This window comes from Papilio polytes, unplaced genomic scaffold (genome assembly GCF_000836215.1).
Source record: "Papilio polytes unplaced genomic scaffold, Ppol_1.0 DF821845.1, whole genome shotgun sequence".
Taxonomy (NCBI): Eukaryota; Metazoa; Arthropoda; class Insecta; order Lepidoptera; family Papilionidae; genus Papilio; species Papilio polytes.
This window is the reverse complement of record NW_013527359.1, coordinates 5,295,874-5,312,627: the sequence shown is the minus strand read 5'-3', so window position 1 is coordinate 5,312,627 and position 16,754 is coordinate 5,295,874. Positions and strand designations below refer to the sequence as shown.

General features: G+C 33.9%; 1 protein-coding gene across 1 annotated transcript; it reads right to left on the bottom strand.

Annotated features, from left to right (window-relative positions):
• Window positions 1-1,691: 1,691 nt before the first annotated feature.
• LOC106108099 (SEC23-interacting protein-like) lies at window positions 1,692-16,748 on the bottom strand. Its single transcript, XM_013289184.1, has 18 exons — window positions 16,738-16,748; window positions 15,889-16,003; window positions 14,919-14,994; window positions 13,749-13,892; window positions 13,150-13,278; window positions 11,721-11,871; window positions 11,261-11,346; window positions 10,573-10,731; window positions 9,303-9,452; window positions 8,162-8,282; window positions 7,021-7,129; window positions 6,181-6,266; window positions 5,692-5,813; window positions 5,029-5,103; window positions 4,139-4,260; window positions 2,835-2,946; window positions 2,207-2,231; window positions 1,692-1,750 (listed from the first exon to the last, which is right to left on the bottom strand). The coding sequence occupies exons 2-18, from the start codon at window positions 15,891-15,893 to the stop codon at window positions 1,719-1,721; spliced, it is 1,704 nt and encodes a 567-aa protein (XP_013144638.1). The 5' UTR covers window positions 15,894-16,003; window positions 16,738-16,748; the 3' UTR covers window positions 1,692-1,718.
• Window positions 16,749-16,754: the final 6 nt, after the last annotated feature.

Below are 16,754 nucleotides of genomic sequence, written 5' to 3'. Positions count from 1 at the left end.
AAAAACATCTTTAACGCAAGATTAGTATTACAATAAAGAAAAAAATAACAAAAAAAACTAGCATCCAAATTCATATTTGTTTGTTGAATTTATACAAAACTGAGCATTTAAGGGTTTACTATATTATTAAATACATATTTTTCAGTGAATTTCAGCAAATAAACCGTCTACAAAATTTCATAATTTATGTTTTGTAAAAATGTGGTACAAAACTTTTAGAGGTTATATTTGACATTCGCAAGAATGTATTCATTACGTTATTGCCAAAAATGGTATGAGGTTTATTGTACTTTACGTCCGCTAGGGGCGCTGCACAAAGCTGACAAAATCTTCGTCGAAGTTTTTCACGTTTTAAAAAATATTCACTAAAATGTAACCTCAAGATTTTTATTAAAATAAATTAATTTGAAATATGTTTCATTAATGTTATAAATAATTTGTTTCCACATATTATTATTTCATACGAAATTTGGCGCCAATAAATGACAGATGACAATTTTTTAAACAAACAAAAAAATGCATTTTAAAACAATTGTAAACGAACAGAGACCCTAAATATTCTATTACAAAAGAATAAAATGAAATGAATACAGAGTGTTTTTTTAATTACCACCATAATTAAATATAATAAACTTGTAAAAACAATGAAAATTAAAAATCATAAGATTTTTTTTATCGTTTTTATATTTTTTTTTTCATAAATGTCAACATCGGTAGTAACGCTATATTTTGTGGTAATTAAAAAAACCCTACACACTTATAAAATGCTTTGGAATTATTATATCCCATTAACGACTTTGATTTGAAACCAGAAATATTGTAACGTTTTTTCATCCATAGATATATAAATATATAGATTTCGTACAATTTTAATTGAGAATTTATTTTTCAGTCATTAAATAAAATTGTGGAAATTTACCCCAGGGAGTCTGGAGATAAATTTTGCCTCACTTTTATGCCTCAAATTAGATAAGTTAATCTACGATTTAACTTATTTGGATCAAATTTATTAATTAAAAACCGACTTGAAGATAATATCCAACTTTTGACATACTAATTTAGGAAAAACTCAAAAACTACTGGGTATTTTTTAATTTCGATAAAACTGTGACCAAAAGGCATCTATTCCCTATCAAATAAGAAAAGAATCAAGTAAATCGGATCACAAATCACAAAGTAATTGGTGAACATACATAAAAAAAAACAATCGAAATGATTTTTTTTTAAATCGGTTTAAAATTACACCTACTTTTATATAACAAATTATTAATTCTTGATTGTTTTAATTTTTTAAATAATTTTGTATATTAGGGCTGTCCAAATATTAAACGATAGAGGCGTCGCCATACTAATACTAAGGCAGTTACTATTTTTATATTCTTACTAGTTTTTGCCCGCGGTTCTCCGCGCGGGATTAAAAAGTATCCTGTGTTCAGACTATCTACATCCAAACATCCATCCAACTAAACTTTTCGTTTCAATTAGTAAAATAGTAAAATTATTAATTTTAAGGGGGGAATGGCTCCCCCTTTCTGGCGACGCCTATTTCGAAATCGAAATATCACATATGTAAAAAAAAAACTATAACTACTAATTTTCTGTTACTGCGAAACTGTGTTATGCACATTTCGCGTGATGTAAGGTTAGTTTTTGGAAAATGTATGGACGTTTTGTATGGATTATTTTTTTTAGAGAAATATAGAATTCTTGAGTACTGTTTAAATTCCGCCTCGACTGGTCGATGGGTAATCTGAAAGAAAAATCTCCATATTAAAAAGTTCTTTGAAACAATCAAAATATAAACATTGTTATTGAATTTATTTGTGTTTCAATCTATACTATTATAATAAAGCGTAAACACACACTTCTTTGTTGTCTAAGATGTCAGCAATCACAGCATATTTTTGAATAATATTTTATTTAATAAAAAGCCCTACACTTACGTCACGATTTAGGCTATATATTTGCACGCCATTAAACTTAGGGGGTAAATATTTTGGATAAAACCCTAATGTGGGAAAGAGACCATAAGTTGCTGCCAACATCAAGAAAGAAAGATTGCCAAGTTTTGTCATGTCATGTCATTTTGACATTTGCAATTAATAATTTGACAAATGTAAACAATGAAATAAAATTTTCATAATTTCATGCAGATGAAGTCGCGGGGACAGCTAGTTATAATACACAAACTAAAATGGTTTCTCACCTGTTCCAATTACGTTGACGTTTTCCTGCGAAAAGATAAGAAAATCATTTAACATTTATAGACGTAAAATAGATTTTGTATAAGAAAATATGAATAGAGTAGTTAAGTGAAATAAAATAGGTAGTAATTAAAAAAACACATGACCACTCTGTATAAGAATATTAATATGTACCAAATGACACCTCACTTTGTTAACATTGAATCAGTAGTTTAAAATAGAAGAGGGCACAAAGAGGGTGATGTTTCAGAGTCAGTTTAATAAGATTAGTAAGACACTAGTTAGATATGTAAGACACTAGTGAGATATGTAAGACAACATGAGATTATATAAGACACGAATAAGACATGAGTGAGATGTTGGTGAGATGTAAGTGAGGTGTATAGTAAGATATGGGTGAGATATGTAAGACAAGAATGAGATATGTAAGACACGATTGAGATATGTAAGACAAGAATGAGATATGTAAGACACGATTGAGATATGTTAGACAAGAATGAGATATGTAAGACACGATTGAGATATGTTAGACAAGAATGAGATGTGTACGACACGAGTTAGATATGTAAGGCACGAGTGAAACATGTAAGACATTAGTGAGATATGTAAGACACTAGTGTTGTTACTGACAATGCGTGTCCTCTCCATGGTCATGGTGGGTTGCGGCAGGCAGTTGTCGGGCGGCACGCCGCGCGCGCAGTACACCTCGCGCAACATCAACAGCATCGTGTCCTCGGACTCCCTGAAATACATACATATATATCTATACTATAATAATATAATAAAACGTAAACACACACTACTTAGTTATGTATTATGTCAACAATCACAGTAAAAATAAACTTAGGTCATGGCTAATACAAAAAGCCTTCTATAGTTTCGAAGAATTTTTGCTTCCATGATTGTTTTATGTACCCAATTTTTATTCAGTCATTTTTAATATATGTAATGTTTTTTTTTTTTTTAAATTATGACTTGTAATTCGATTACCAATAAAATATTTGTATTTGTATTTGTATATTTTTCGACTTCCCAAAAGAAGAAGGTACTCAATTCGTCTGTATGTTTATTTTTATTTTTTTTTATGTGTGTTACGGCATAACTCCGCCGCTAGTGGACCGATTTTGATAATTCTTTTTTTATCCGAAAGGTAATGCTTGCAGGTGGGTCCCATTTTTTTTAAAATTTTTTGTAGTCAAAGACTAAGACGTAGTTAAATAGTTTAGCTCAAAATCGCGCGACGAAATTAAGGGTAGTTTTTGGTTTCTTTGCATACGTAGCCTAAAGACATCAAAGTAATAATAATTGTACAATATAGACATAACACTTACAATAAGGTAGGTTTACTATTTTCAAGGAATTATTTCGTTACTTTTTAGTATATTGTTTTTTGAGAATATTTTATCTGTCGTGTATTTTGTTTGGAAGTCGGTCATTTTTTGTTTTTGTAATAAAAAATCCCACACTTACGACACGCTTTAGGTTATATATTCTCACGCTATTATATCTAATAGCGGGTGAGTAAATTGGAAAATAATACGATACAGGGACAAAAACTACAAGACATCAAGGGAGGCTGGAAACCAGCGCTGCCTTTAGGGACAAACTGGAGACCGCACCAGCTGAGCCTTCTCTTTTTGGCCAAGAATTTTTATTTTTTTAATTTAATTTACACTTTGTAAAGAAAAACAATTTACAATAAATAAATATTGAACGTTGGTTGTACAGGCGAGCATAACTTTAAAAAAGTTTTCTTATTGTCACTTTTTTTTTATAATTTTTTTGGTGGGGTATTTTTTTAAGGAAGCAAGTTTGCTTGGTAACGGTAATTATCCAACGTCAAAGGCCTTTTTGATTTAAATTTTGACATTTGCAATTGAGAATTTGACAGCTGTACACGAAAAAAAAAATAGTTTTTTAGTAAAAAATCTTACCAATAACCAACATGGCTGCTCATAGCGAAGAGATATTCGTTAATCATTTCAAACGGCGCCTCTTGTAGGACATAATCCACACGACAACCGTCATTTAGTTTACCTAACATCTCTTTTGTAACCTGAAATACATAAAAAATATAAAAAAAACCTCCAAACTAACAATCTACAGTAAAATATAGTAAACAAACATATCTATACTAATATAATAAAGCGTAAACACACACTTTGTTGCCTAACATGTCAGCAATCACAGCATATTTTTGAACAATTCATTTTTTAATAAAAAACCCTACACTTACGTTACGCTTTAGGCTATATATATTTTCGCGCCATTAAACTTAGGGGGTAAATTTTTTGGATAAAAACCCTAATGTGGGAAAGAGACCATAAGTTGCTGCCAACATCAAGGAAGCAAGATTGCCAAGATCATGTCATGTCATTTTGACATTTGCTATTGACAATTTGACAAATGTAAACAATAAAATAAAATTTTCATAATTTCATGCGGATGAACTCGCACGGGAACAAGTAATTATTATATGCAAATTTTATTCCTAAATTATAAAAATATTGATTTTCTGTGAAAATATGGTTATATTATATTATATTATGTTATAAATGCGAAAGTTTAGATGGATGTTTGTAGAGTGTGTAGCCTAAACTGCTGGACCGATTTCGATGAAATTTTATACAGATGTAGAGGATAGTCTGGAAGAACACATAGGCTACTTACTTTTATTTTTATTTAATTCCACACGGACGGAATCGCGGGCTAAAGATAGTATCTTCATAAACATTGACATCTTATTTATCAAAATCTATACAATGCTTTAGTAGGACGTTACAATAAAATGTACATAAAACACATAAAATCGAGTAAAACTCACCTCAGTAGTATCATCGACGGTTTCTTCTTTATTCTCTTCTGCCAGTTGTTCCTTCTCCATCTCTTCTTCCACAACCTGGAAGTAGAAATCATTTAGTAGAATATAACTTCCTAGGCAAAATATAACTTGGCTGCAGGAGGGCAAAATATAACATTCATATAGTGGGGCAAAATATTACTTTTATGTAGTGGGGCAAAATATAACATTCATGTAGTGGGGCAAGATATAACTTTGCTGCAGTGGGGAAAAATATAAGTTTCATATAGTGGGGAAAAATATAAGTTTCATATAGTGGGGCAAAATATTACTTTTATGTAGTGGGGCAAAATATAACTTTCATGTAGTGGGGCAAAATATATCTTTCCTGTAGTGGGGCAATACACTACTTTCATGTGGTGGGGCAAAATATGACTCCCTGTTAGTAGGTAAAAATACGTTAATTTACTTTAAACGGGCAAAATATTACCGTTACATTAAGTAGGGCACGTGATATTAGGAACAGGAATCTGTTTTTGATGTTTTTAGCATATCTATAAAGAAATGAAGATTACACCTACCCTACTCTTAATCAGAAATTAGTAGGGTAAGGAGAAAAAATCACTGTAAGTCGGGCAAACATATTGTAAGTCGGGCATACTTACTGTCAGTCGGGCAAAACCTTACCTTCTCTAGCTGTCTGTCATTGGGCGGCTGCGTCTTCCACATACTGGACCACGTGCTTCTGATGGACTCTATCAACTTCTGTTTTATATCCGCGCCCACACGCGCCATCGTGTCCTTCAGTTCTAGAAGATACGTTCAATTGAAGAATATACATGTTTAAACTTTTACCTATAAAAAGCTGTTAATACTTATTACAGACATATTTATATTAATAATTTGTTTCACCAAATTCCCTAGACAATAAATGAAATTGCTCACCAAATTCCCTAGACAATAAATGAAATTGCTCACCAAATTCCCTAGACAGTAAATGAAATTGCTCACCGAATTCCCTAGCCAGTAAATGAAATTGCTCACCAAATTCCCTAGACAATAAATGAAATTGCTCACCAAATTCCCTAGACAATACATGAAATTGCTCACAAAATTCCCTAGACAATAAATGAAATTGCTCACCAAATTCCCTAGACAATAAATGAAATTGCTCACCTAAATGCATTCTCTTCCTTCCTTTGTGGTGTGGAATTTGAAATGGCTTCACATTTTTAAGTTGAGGGTCGATAAGTGGTTCGATTCTGAAATAGAAACATTTAAAATTAATATTTAGTTATCTATCGTTTATGAATATTTTCAATTAAAGCACCTAGTCAAATTGTGAATTGACAAAAATCTATACTAATATTACAAAGAGAAAACATTTATGTTTTTAAATGTAACGAACAAACTCAAAAACTACTTGGGTTACTTAAAAAACACTTTCACCGTTAAAAAGCTACATTATTACTGCCTGATATAGGATAAATTTATAACTAGTTATTTTTTAGGATTTACTTTTTATAATATAAGGTGGCAAACGAGCAAGAGGCCACCAGAATCTAGCGAAATGGAAAGCGACCGCTGCCAATGACGGAGGAGACGCACAAAAAGAGGACATTTCCCCTTCCTTTGCGTATGCACCGTCAAATCCACTTTCCTTTCCCATCCTTTCTTATTGAGAGTGGAAAGGGGAAGGGACTAAAATAAGGCCTCCGGCACCACACTCATCAGACTGTACGCGGAATTGCTTCCACTTCACGCCTGTCTTGTGTGATCGTGGTATTGCTGAGAGCCTTAAAATGCGAAGATGTTAAAGCGGACCCTACCACTGTTGAATAATTGAAATAATTGCTTTTAAGACGAAATAAAGAATTATGCTAAAAATTAATTTAAATGTTGCCGATCATTTTAAACATATATTTACGCTCTTTTTAGCCTAAAATATTTATGTTACCGATAGTGTAAAAACTTGGTCAGTTTCAAGTCGGTCTAGAATTTACCGACTTTACTTACCTGTAAGCAATTGGATCGTACGGATGGAAGATATTAAAGAATTTCTTGCAAGTGGGTAAGCAGAAACCAGAGCCGAGTAACTCTACTCCTCGGATACACTCGAATATTGCTGGAAAAAAAAAATACTCTTTAGATATGTTATTTTTTAAAAACGAGAATTTAAATCTATTCTCTCTTAATATGGGTTTTTCGCTATGGAATGTAAATGCAAAAATATTTAAAATCGATGCCATAAGGTTGTTTCCCATTGGACCGTTTAAGGGAAGGCCGATCGGTCCAATGGGAAAATTTTTAATATATAAAAAACAGTGATTTACTTAAGCTATAATGTTTAGTTTTAAATATTAGCACAAAGATCAAAATTAAGTATAAAAATTAAATCTTATAAAGAGGAATTTAGAATTTTTGTTTGTGTTGGAATAACTCAAAAACTACTGGGCCAATTCTAAAAATTCGTCGACCATAAAAAACTACGTTACGAGTGAGTAACATAGTCTACTTGAATATTGTATACTAGCTTTCGCGCGCGACTTCGTCCGTTGCGAATTTAAAAAAAAGAGTAGCTTATGTTCTTCAAGGCTGCTTTACTTATATGCCAAATTTCAAATTTATAATTAGTAAGTTAATCTACGTGGACGGAGTCGAGGGCGAAAGCTAGTAAAACATAAAAAAGACACTTATCAATTTTCTTTTGCTAAATCGGCCTATATAAACCGTTGAAATTGTAATAAATTGCTTATTAAAGTGTAACAGTAACTATCTCAGTAATATTTTTTTATATAACATAAGATGGCAAACGAGCAAGCGGCCACCAGAATCCGCCAAAATGGCGAAGTGACCGCTACCCATAGACATCCGCAATTGCAGATGCGTTGCCTACCCTTCATTGACGGAGGAGACGCACATAGAGTATTTCCCCTTCCGTCAAATCCACTTCCCTTTCCCATCATCTACTTATAAGAAAAGGGTGGTAAAGAGAAAGGGACTTAAATGAGGCCTTGAATTGCTTCCATTTGACGCCTGTCTTCTGTGTGGTCGTGGTATTACTGGGGGCGTGCCGGCCCTGCAGTGCTAAGATGTTAAAGCGGACGCTACCACTGTAAATACAACACTAAGTGTTGACTCTGCGTGGTAAACTCACCAATAGGGCTGCCGAGCGCGTACAGTGCGTCGGGAGCGAAGTCCAGCGCGGGATAGCTGACGGTGTGCTGGCCGGTGCCGGCGGCGCCGCTCACGTGCTTCTTGTCAGAACACGGATTACCCTACAAGTAAAACAATTTATTATAAACTAGCTGTTCCCGTGCGACTTCATCCGCATAAAATTATGAAAATTTTATTTCATTGTTTACATTTGTCAGATTATCAATAACAAATGTCAAAATGTCAAGATGACAACCTTGCTTCCTTGATGTTGGCAGCAACTTATGGTCTCTTGCTCACATTAAGGTTTTTATCCCAAATATTTACACCCTAAGTTTAAAGGCTTTAAAATATATAGCCTAAAGCATGACATAAGTGTATGGCTTTTTATTAAAAAAAGAATTATTCAAAAATATGCTGTAATTGCTGACATCTTAGGCAACAAATAAATATGTGTTTACGCTTTATTATAATAGTATAGATAACTAGCTTTCGCCCGTGACTCCGTCAGCGTGGAATTAAAAAACAACAGTGTTCTCCCAGACTGTCCTCTACTTCTATACAAAATTTCATCGAAATCCTTTCAGACATTTAAGCTACAAACTCTAACAAACATCCATCCATCTAAACTTTCACATTTTTAAATAAGAAGTAAGATATATAAATCTATACTAATATTTTAAAGAGAAAAGGTTTCTATTTTTATATATTGAAATAACTCAAAAACTACTGGACCAAAAATCTCACCATTAAAAAAGAAATGATCGGTGAGTAACGTAGGCTACACTTTAATTTTTTTTTAATTTAACACAGACGAAGTCGCGAGCAACAGCTATATATAATATACTAGCTGTTGCTCATGACATCGCCCACGTTTTATTAAAAATTTATAAATAATATAGCCACTGTTATTGAGAGATAACGTAGCTTTAATGGCAAAAGTTTTTTTAAAAAATTGTCCCAGTAGTTTTTGAGTTATTTCAATACATACAAAAATACATAAATTTCAAAATTTCTTGCACCCTTAAAAAGCTACGTTATCAGTAACATAGGCTATGTTTTTTATTATTTTTTTAAAAACACGTGGACGAAGTCGCGGACAACAGCAGGTATAAAACAAAGATGGTCTTTTTAATACTTACCATTGGTTTCTGATGACATAATAGATCGTAAAGTATGACACTGCCCAAAGAATGACCTCCCAATGACACTCCTCCATTAAAAGATGGGTTTCTTGATTTAAAAAGACTGTAGATACGATTCAATTCTTTGCACACGGTGTCTATTATTGTCTGTAAAAAAATAACAGTTTACAATCGCATTTGATAGAAAAAATATGAAATTATTAAAAATCTATTTCTTATCAGTTCATTTGGTATCATCATCATCATCACCAGCTCACTATACGTCCCCACCGAGGGGGGAGCCTACCCTAAGTAAGGGTGACTAGGCCATAGTCAACCACGCTGCACTGCGGGTTGGTTGACTTCACACATATCTTTGAATTTCTTCGCCGATTTGTGCAAGTATCACGACGTTTTCCTTCACCGTAAGAACGTCGGGTAAATTATGTACATATGAAAATTCGAAAAATCGAAAATCATTGGTACAGCGGGATTCGAACCCAAGACCTGTAGATTACAAGTCAAGTGTTCAAACCACTGAGCCACCGACGCTCTTTCATTTATACCTTTTTTTAATATTCGTGCATAAAATGAGAAATAAAAAACTATTTAGACTACTATTTAAGATTTCTATAACTTCTAACCTTCCAATACATCATTTTTAATATAAGAGCATCCACAATAACTTTAAATGAAATCACATTTAAAAATAATTTACAGCATTTAAAAAAAATGCTGCTTTTATTAAATTGTCACCAATCTTACTAATATTATAAATGCGAAAGTTTAGATGGATGTTTGTTAGCGTTTGTAGCCTAAACGGCTGAACGGATCTCCATGAAATATGGCACAGGTTTAGAGCATAGTTTGGAAGAACACATAGGCTACTTTTTATCCCGGGAATAGTTAGGGTTCCCGTGGGATTCATTAATTTAGTTTTTTTATGCTTACTGGATCATTCTGCAACGGTTCAACATATCGTATTGAAATTTGTCACAGATATAAAACAAAGTGTGGAGTACACATGGGATAAGCTTCATATCCGAGAAATGTCCGGTTCCCGGGATACGTAGCTTTTTATAATTTATATGGTTTTTATGTTTTCTAATACCACGCGGACGAAGTCGCGGGCAACAGCTCGTATCTAATATTGTATTAAAATAACGATCAGGAAAGTCATATTCAGTTCTTATTTTTCCCTTGTTACCTACGTCGGGAAAACCGATCTAGACCGATTTAAAACTGACTAAATTCACAATCTGCCTACGACATATACAAAATCTCTTACCTGACAATAAACGGGACTTGTATAGAAGAGCACATCTAGTACAGTATCATTAGTGAAATTCCTAAGTCTAGGTATGCTATCCAGAGTGACCTGAGCTAATCTTTTATCAACGCCATTCTCTCCGGAATGTAACGTCGAATGCCATGATATAGGGAGAACCTGCAAAGTAAACATAGTATTATAAAAAAACACATTTTATAGTAAGGATAGGCATCAGCCCCACTTTCCCTATATTCAAATTGTAAAATATTTTAAATATTGATAAACTACCAATGTTTACTACAAGCCTCCTGGATTATTTGTTTGCCCCCACTCTTAGACCTCCCTTTTTGATAATCGATCTTGCCCTTGATCATTGGTCTGCACCCCCCTTGGCCATTGATCTTCCCCTATGGTGAATTCTATTTCCTCTTGATCGTTGGTCTGCCCGCCCCCCCTCGACTATTGGTCTGTCACCCCCCTTGATCATCAGTCTACCCCCCTTGATCATTGGTTTGCCCCCCACCCCTTGATCATTGGTCTCCTTCTTGGTCATTGGTGTTCCCACTTGATCATTGGTCTGCCCCCTTTGATTATTGGTCTGCCCCCTTTGTTCATTTGTCTGCTCCCACCTTGATCATTGGTCCCCTTAATCATTAATCTGCCCCCTTGATAATATTCTGCCCCACTACTCTCAAAAGAAACTTACCTCTATTCGACTGACAGCTCCACTTTCGTAAGAATTCTTATAATGGGACTGAATTAACTGGAGACTGGTCGCTCGGAAGTCATCAACTATTAAAAAAACAACAAATGATACAATATCTTTAGTATAAACAACCTTATTTCTAAGTCAATAAGACTGAAAATCAATTGTCTTAATGCTTGTTCATGCTTATCATTAGACAATTCTTTTTCTAATACATTAAAAAAGTATTAAAATCGATTACAGCGAAAATTAGACCTTAATTGAAGTAAATAAGACACAAAATCGAATATCTTATCAGCTTCTTAAAATTACGACAGACAATAAAACAATATAATCTAATTCAGACCTTATTTTCAAATCCATAAGATTAAAAATCGAATATTTGACATAAGACAGAAAACAAAATCAATGAGAATTGAACAGGACCTTATTTTCTATTCCATAAGGTTCAAAATCTTACCAACTTCCTCAACAGGTCGAAACCTCATATCACATGCTGACCCGACGCCATGACACAGCAATAAAAGATGATCCACGTGTCCCGGCTCCGTATCTTCTATCTCGCTCTCGGCCGCACCGCGCCGTACAACGCGGGGTCGCGTCGTCGTTTGCTAGAGAGAGATAAATATATAACAGTCTATTACCCCTTTCGATGAATATCTTTTCCGACTTCTTTCTCGCTCCGTTCACTCTACAACAATAATTATACTGATAATGTTGGCACGTCAGTACAAGGATACCTCTAGTAAATGATGTGCCAATTAATTTTTTATTAAAATCAATGTAATTCTAATTAAAATTGTCCAAAATATAGCCTAAATATTATAAATATTGCTTTAGCTATCTATACTAATATTACAAAGAGGAGAGATTTGTATTTTTGTGTGTAACGGGTAAACTCAAAAACTACTGGGCCGATTTAAAAAATTCCTTCACCATTAGAAAGCTAAGTTATCACTGAGTAACATAGGCTATATATTAAAATTTCACGCAGACGAAGTCGCGAGCAACAGCTAGTATTATACAAATTCATTACTTTCTTTTATTTTACAATATTTAGGCGTTAATTTGGACTGAGATAGAATAATCTATTATGATGTCAATATCTCCATTCTCTACTATATACTCTGCTATAAAAATATATTTAAATAATATATAGACGAGGCATAATGTACATTTTTGCACCGGTACTTTCTCTGAAAGGTACTAAATCAGTTGTCAAATTTAGTTGCAATAAAACATTTGTCAAAATTATAATAAGCCCCATCTTTTCTTATAAAATAAAAAAAACATTTATAGTGTGTCTAAATAATTTAGATTAGTTTGACAATTCATTTTAAATTTAGTAGGGATGGGTTGTGTAAAATCAGTCATGAATCTTATGCATTTTCGATTTTTATTCTTATAGAAGTTTGAATCGATAGATTTATAGTTATAACTTATGAAATAAAAAAAAACACTGTTTTCTTAAATTAATAATGACTATAACAAATAAAGAGAGTAAATAATTGTTTATTACTACTACAGCCGTACGTAATCGAATTGGATTTCGCTATTATTATTGTCATCGCTAAATTCTCTACACTATAATCAATACTAGAATTGTCCTATAAATTAGTGAATAAGAAATAATAATTTTAGTTGAGTTCGATAATTATGTAACCCGAATATCGATAGTACAAAATTGTTCGCTGCGTGTTTCGTCACTACGATACCTGACTATTAAGTACGGCATTTCTCTTCATATAAATTTAATTCATATATGTCATTTATCAAACTAATCTATCTTATTTAGACAAACTAGATTATGTGAAAAATCTCAAGTCATGCCTCCTCTATATATTAAAATCTCTTTAATAAAAGTTTATTATTTAATAATGGATTCTAACATTCTTATTCTCGTACCGGTTGTGGCCCACGCCGTGTACAAACAGAACTAGATGGTCATTACATTTCTGATTTGCATTCATATAATTCGTTGTAGGAGAACGATATACCCTCTTCCTGTGAGATAGACGCTGGAAAGAGGATAACCAGGATAGGATTGGGATGAGAATAGGAAATTTGGTAGCTCAAAATCATTTTAAATTTTAACAGTGGTAGAGCCCGCTTTAACATCTTTGCACTGTAGAGCCAGTAATACCACGACCACACAGACAGGCGTGAAGTGGAATCAATTCCGTGTTTGGTCTGATGAGTGTGGTGCCGGAGGACTAATTTTAGTTCCTTCCCCTTTCCACCCATTTCTTAAGAGTAGAGTGAAGTAGACGCATAGGAAGGGGAAATGTCCTCTATATGTGCGTCTCCTCCGTCAATGAAGGGTAAGCAGCGCTGTAATTGCGGATGTCTATGTGCAGTAGTTTTCCCATTATGGCGGATTCAGGTGGCAGCTTGCTCGTTTGCCACTTTATTGTACAAAAAAATCACATATTTTACATGGATTCTTATCAGACAAATTAGAATAAGATCGCCCTAAGTGTTCACTCACAGGTGAAGAGGCGAAGGCATCAGCGGCGCTGGTCTGCAGGAAGTGGACCATCACCGAGGGTCCGTGCATCACCACCAGCTCGCCGCTCGGCAGCACCAGCCTTCTGTGCCACTCTCCAGTCAGGATACCATGCTTGTATTCCTCCTGGAAACGAACAGTAGACGCTATAATAAATACCACAGACATTTAAACAATATATAGACGGGACAGTGATAATTTTGGTACTTTCTCTGATAGGCACTATACCTGTTGTCAAGTTTAGTGCCGTCTCGTGTATTGATAATAAGTAATTTAAAAAATTATAATAAAGTCGGTTTTCTTGTCTTTTCAAACTAACCAGTGTTTACACAAAATAAAATATAAACATTTAAATATTATTTAAAGAAAATTCTTTTAAATACAATCATACTAATATTATAAATGCCAAAGTTTAGATGGATGGATGTTTATTAGAGTTTGTAGCCTAAACGGCTGAACGGATTTCGATGAAATTTGGTATAGATGTAGAGGATAGTCTGGTAGAACACATAGGCTACTTTCATTTGTTTTTTTAATACCACGTGGATGGAGTCGCGGGCGAAAGCTAGTTAATTATATAACATGTGATTTTTAGGAGCTACATATACAAGTGAAGTGTCTACGCCACTTCTATATATTTTTGAATCTCTTATATATCTTTACACGAATGTGGTCATCTACGCAATACTGCCTAATAGGTGTGAAGTGGAAGTAATTCCACGGACCCTGTTTTTGTTAAAGTTATTTTTATTTTAGATCTAATTTTAGTCCCAATCAGTTTAATCTATTCTATTATAATAAAGCGTAAACACACACTTCTTTGTTGTCTAACATGTCGGCAATTACAGCATATTTTTGAATAACTCTTTCTTTAATAAAAAGCCCTACACTTACGTCACGCTTTAGGCTATATATTTTAACGCCATTAAACTTAGGGGGTAAATATTTTGGATAAAAACCCTAATGTGGGAAAGAGACCATAAGTTGCTGCCAACATCAAGATAGAAAGTTTGCTAAGGTTTGTCATGTCATGTCATTTTGACATTTGCTATTGTTAATTTGACAAATGCAAACAATAAATTTATAATTTCATGCGGATGAAGCACGGGAACAGTTAGTATTGTATAAAAAAAAGAAAAATAAGCTGTCTACCTCTAACTTCTCAGCCACGGCTTCAGAATAAGGAACATATCTCGCATCGGTAGTGCCTTTGTAGAACCAACTGCATCTGTAAGGAAACATCACAATCTTACTAATTCTGACTAATATTATAAATGCGAAAGTTTAGATGGATGTTTGTTAGAGTCTGTAGCCTAAACTGCTGAACGGATTTCAATATTTGGTACAGATGTAGAGAATAATCTGGAAGAACACATAGGCAACTTTTGTATTTATTAATTCCACGCGGACGTTGTCGCGGGCGAAAGCTAGTATGTTTAATATAAAAACCATAAAACCCATCATATAGTAGACCTACAAGGATCTTATGGCAGTTTTTACATCGACAACTTGTTAGTTTTTAGAGTTACCAGTAAGAAAAATTCCCAACTAAATTCGAAATTCTCCCATTTTCAAAATCAAACTATATGCTAATTATTTTCTAAATCGTGTAAACTATCTTTTTCCCTCGACTCCGTACATGTGGAATTAAAAAAAAACTGAAGTAAATAGTCCATGTGTTTTTCCAGACTATTCTACATGTATAACAATCATCGAGATCCGTTCAGTTACCATTATCTTAATGTGACTAAAACTTTTTTTATAATATAAGGTGGTAAACGAGCAAGCGGCCTGAATCAACCGAAATGTAAAGCGACCGCTGCACATAAACATCCGCAATTGCAGCGCTGCCTACCCTTCATTGACGGAGGAGACGCACAAACAGAGGACATTTCCCCTTCCTATGCGTCTCCTCCACCGTCTAATCCACTTTTCCTTCCCATCCTCTCCTCTTAAGAAAACAGTAAAGGGAAAGGGACTAAAATGAGGCCTCCGGCAGCACACTCATCAGACTGTACGCGGAATTGCTTCCACTTCACGCCTGTTTTCTGCGTGGTCGTGGTATTTTGGCGAGCCGACCCATTCGTGCGAAGATGTTAAAGCGGGCTCTACCACTGCTTACCTCATAACATTAGTCGGTTTTCCAGACCAGTATACGGGCACACGCAGTCTGCCTACCACGTTGACATCATATCGACCACCGTCCGTCGGTACGAGTGTGGTCTCCGATAATTCAGCTGGAAAAATAAAACAATACAAATGAAAAACAGAATAGTTTTTGAGTTTTTTAAATTAAAATCTTACTAATATAAATGCTAAAGTTTATATGTATGTTTGTATTCTATACTGCTGGGATCTCGACGATTGTCATACATGTAGAAGTTAGTGTGGAAGAACACAGGCTTCTACCTTTTGTTTGTTTTAACGCAGATGGAGTCGCGGGTGAAAGCTAGTAAAAATATAAAATCCATCCTCTTTATAATCAATACTAATATAAAGAAGAAAGCTGATTGGATATTTGTGTGTACAGTAAAACCTCGATAAGTTAAAGTCCAAGGGAAACACAAAAGGTTTTAAGTTATCAAGGGTGTATGTAGAGGTTTTCGGCTCTGATGGGAAGGGAACATATTATTCTTTGAAGTTATAGAGGTTTTTAAGTTACCGAGGTTCTACTATATTGAAATAACTCAAAAACTATTGTATCGATATTAAATTCTGGCACCATTAAAAACCTATGTTATCAGTTAGTAACATAGTCTATACTTTTAATTTTTTTTTAAATCCACGCGGACTAGTTGCGAGCAACAGCTATATTTAGTACTTTTAGTACATTCTAGTATATTCGGCATCTACAATCACTTGTATAACAATATTTAAATTCACACTGAGAATAAAAAAACAAAAATAATAATTAATATAACCACGGTTTACCACAGAATTCAAACAAAGTTCAAAATGAGAACCAACTTACGGCTAACGAAGGCATTC

Excerpts from the sequence above, each read along its gene's own strand:
- LOC106108099 (XM_013289184.1), bottom strand. Across the intron at positions 4,261-5,028 it reads CCGTCGATGATACTACTGAG|GTTACAAAAGAGATGTTAGG; the intron begins GTGAGTTTTACT and ends TATGTATTTCAG. Across the intron at positions 1,751-2,206 it reads CGTCAACGTAATTGGAACAG|ATTACCCATCGACCAGTCGA; the intron begins GTGAGAAACCAT and ends TTTTTCTTTCAG.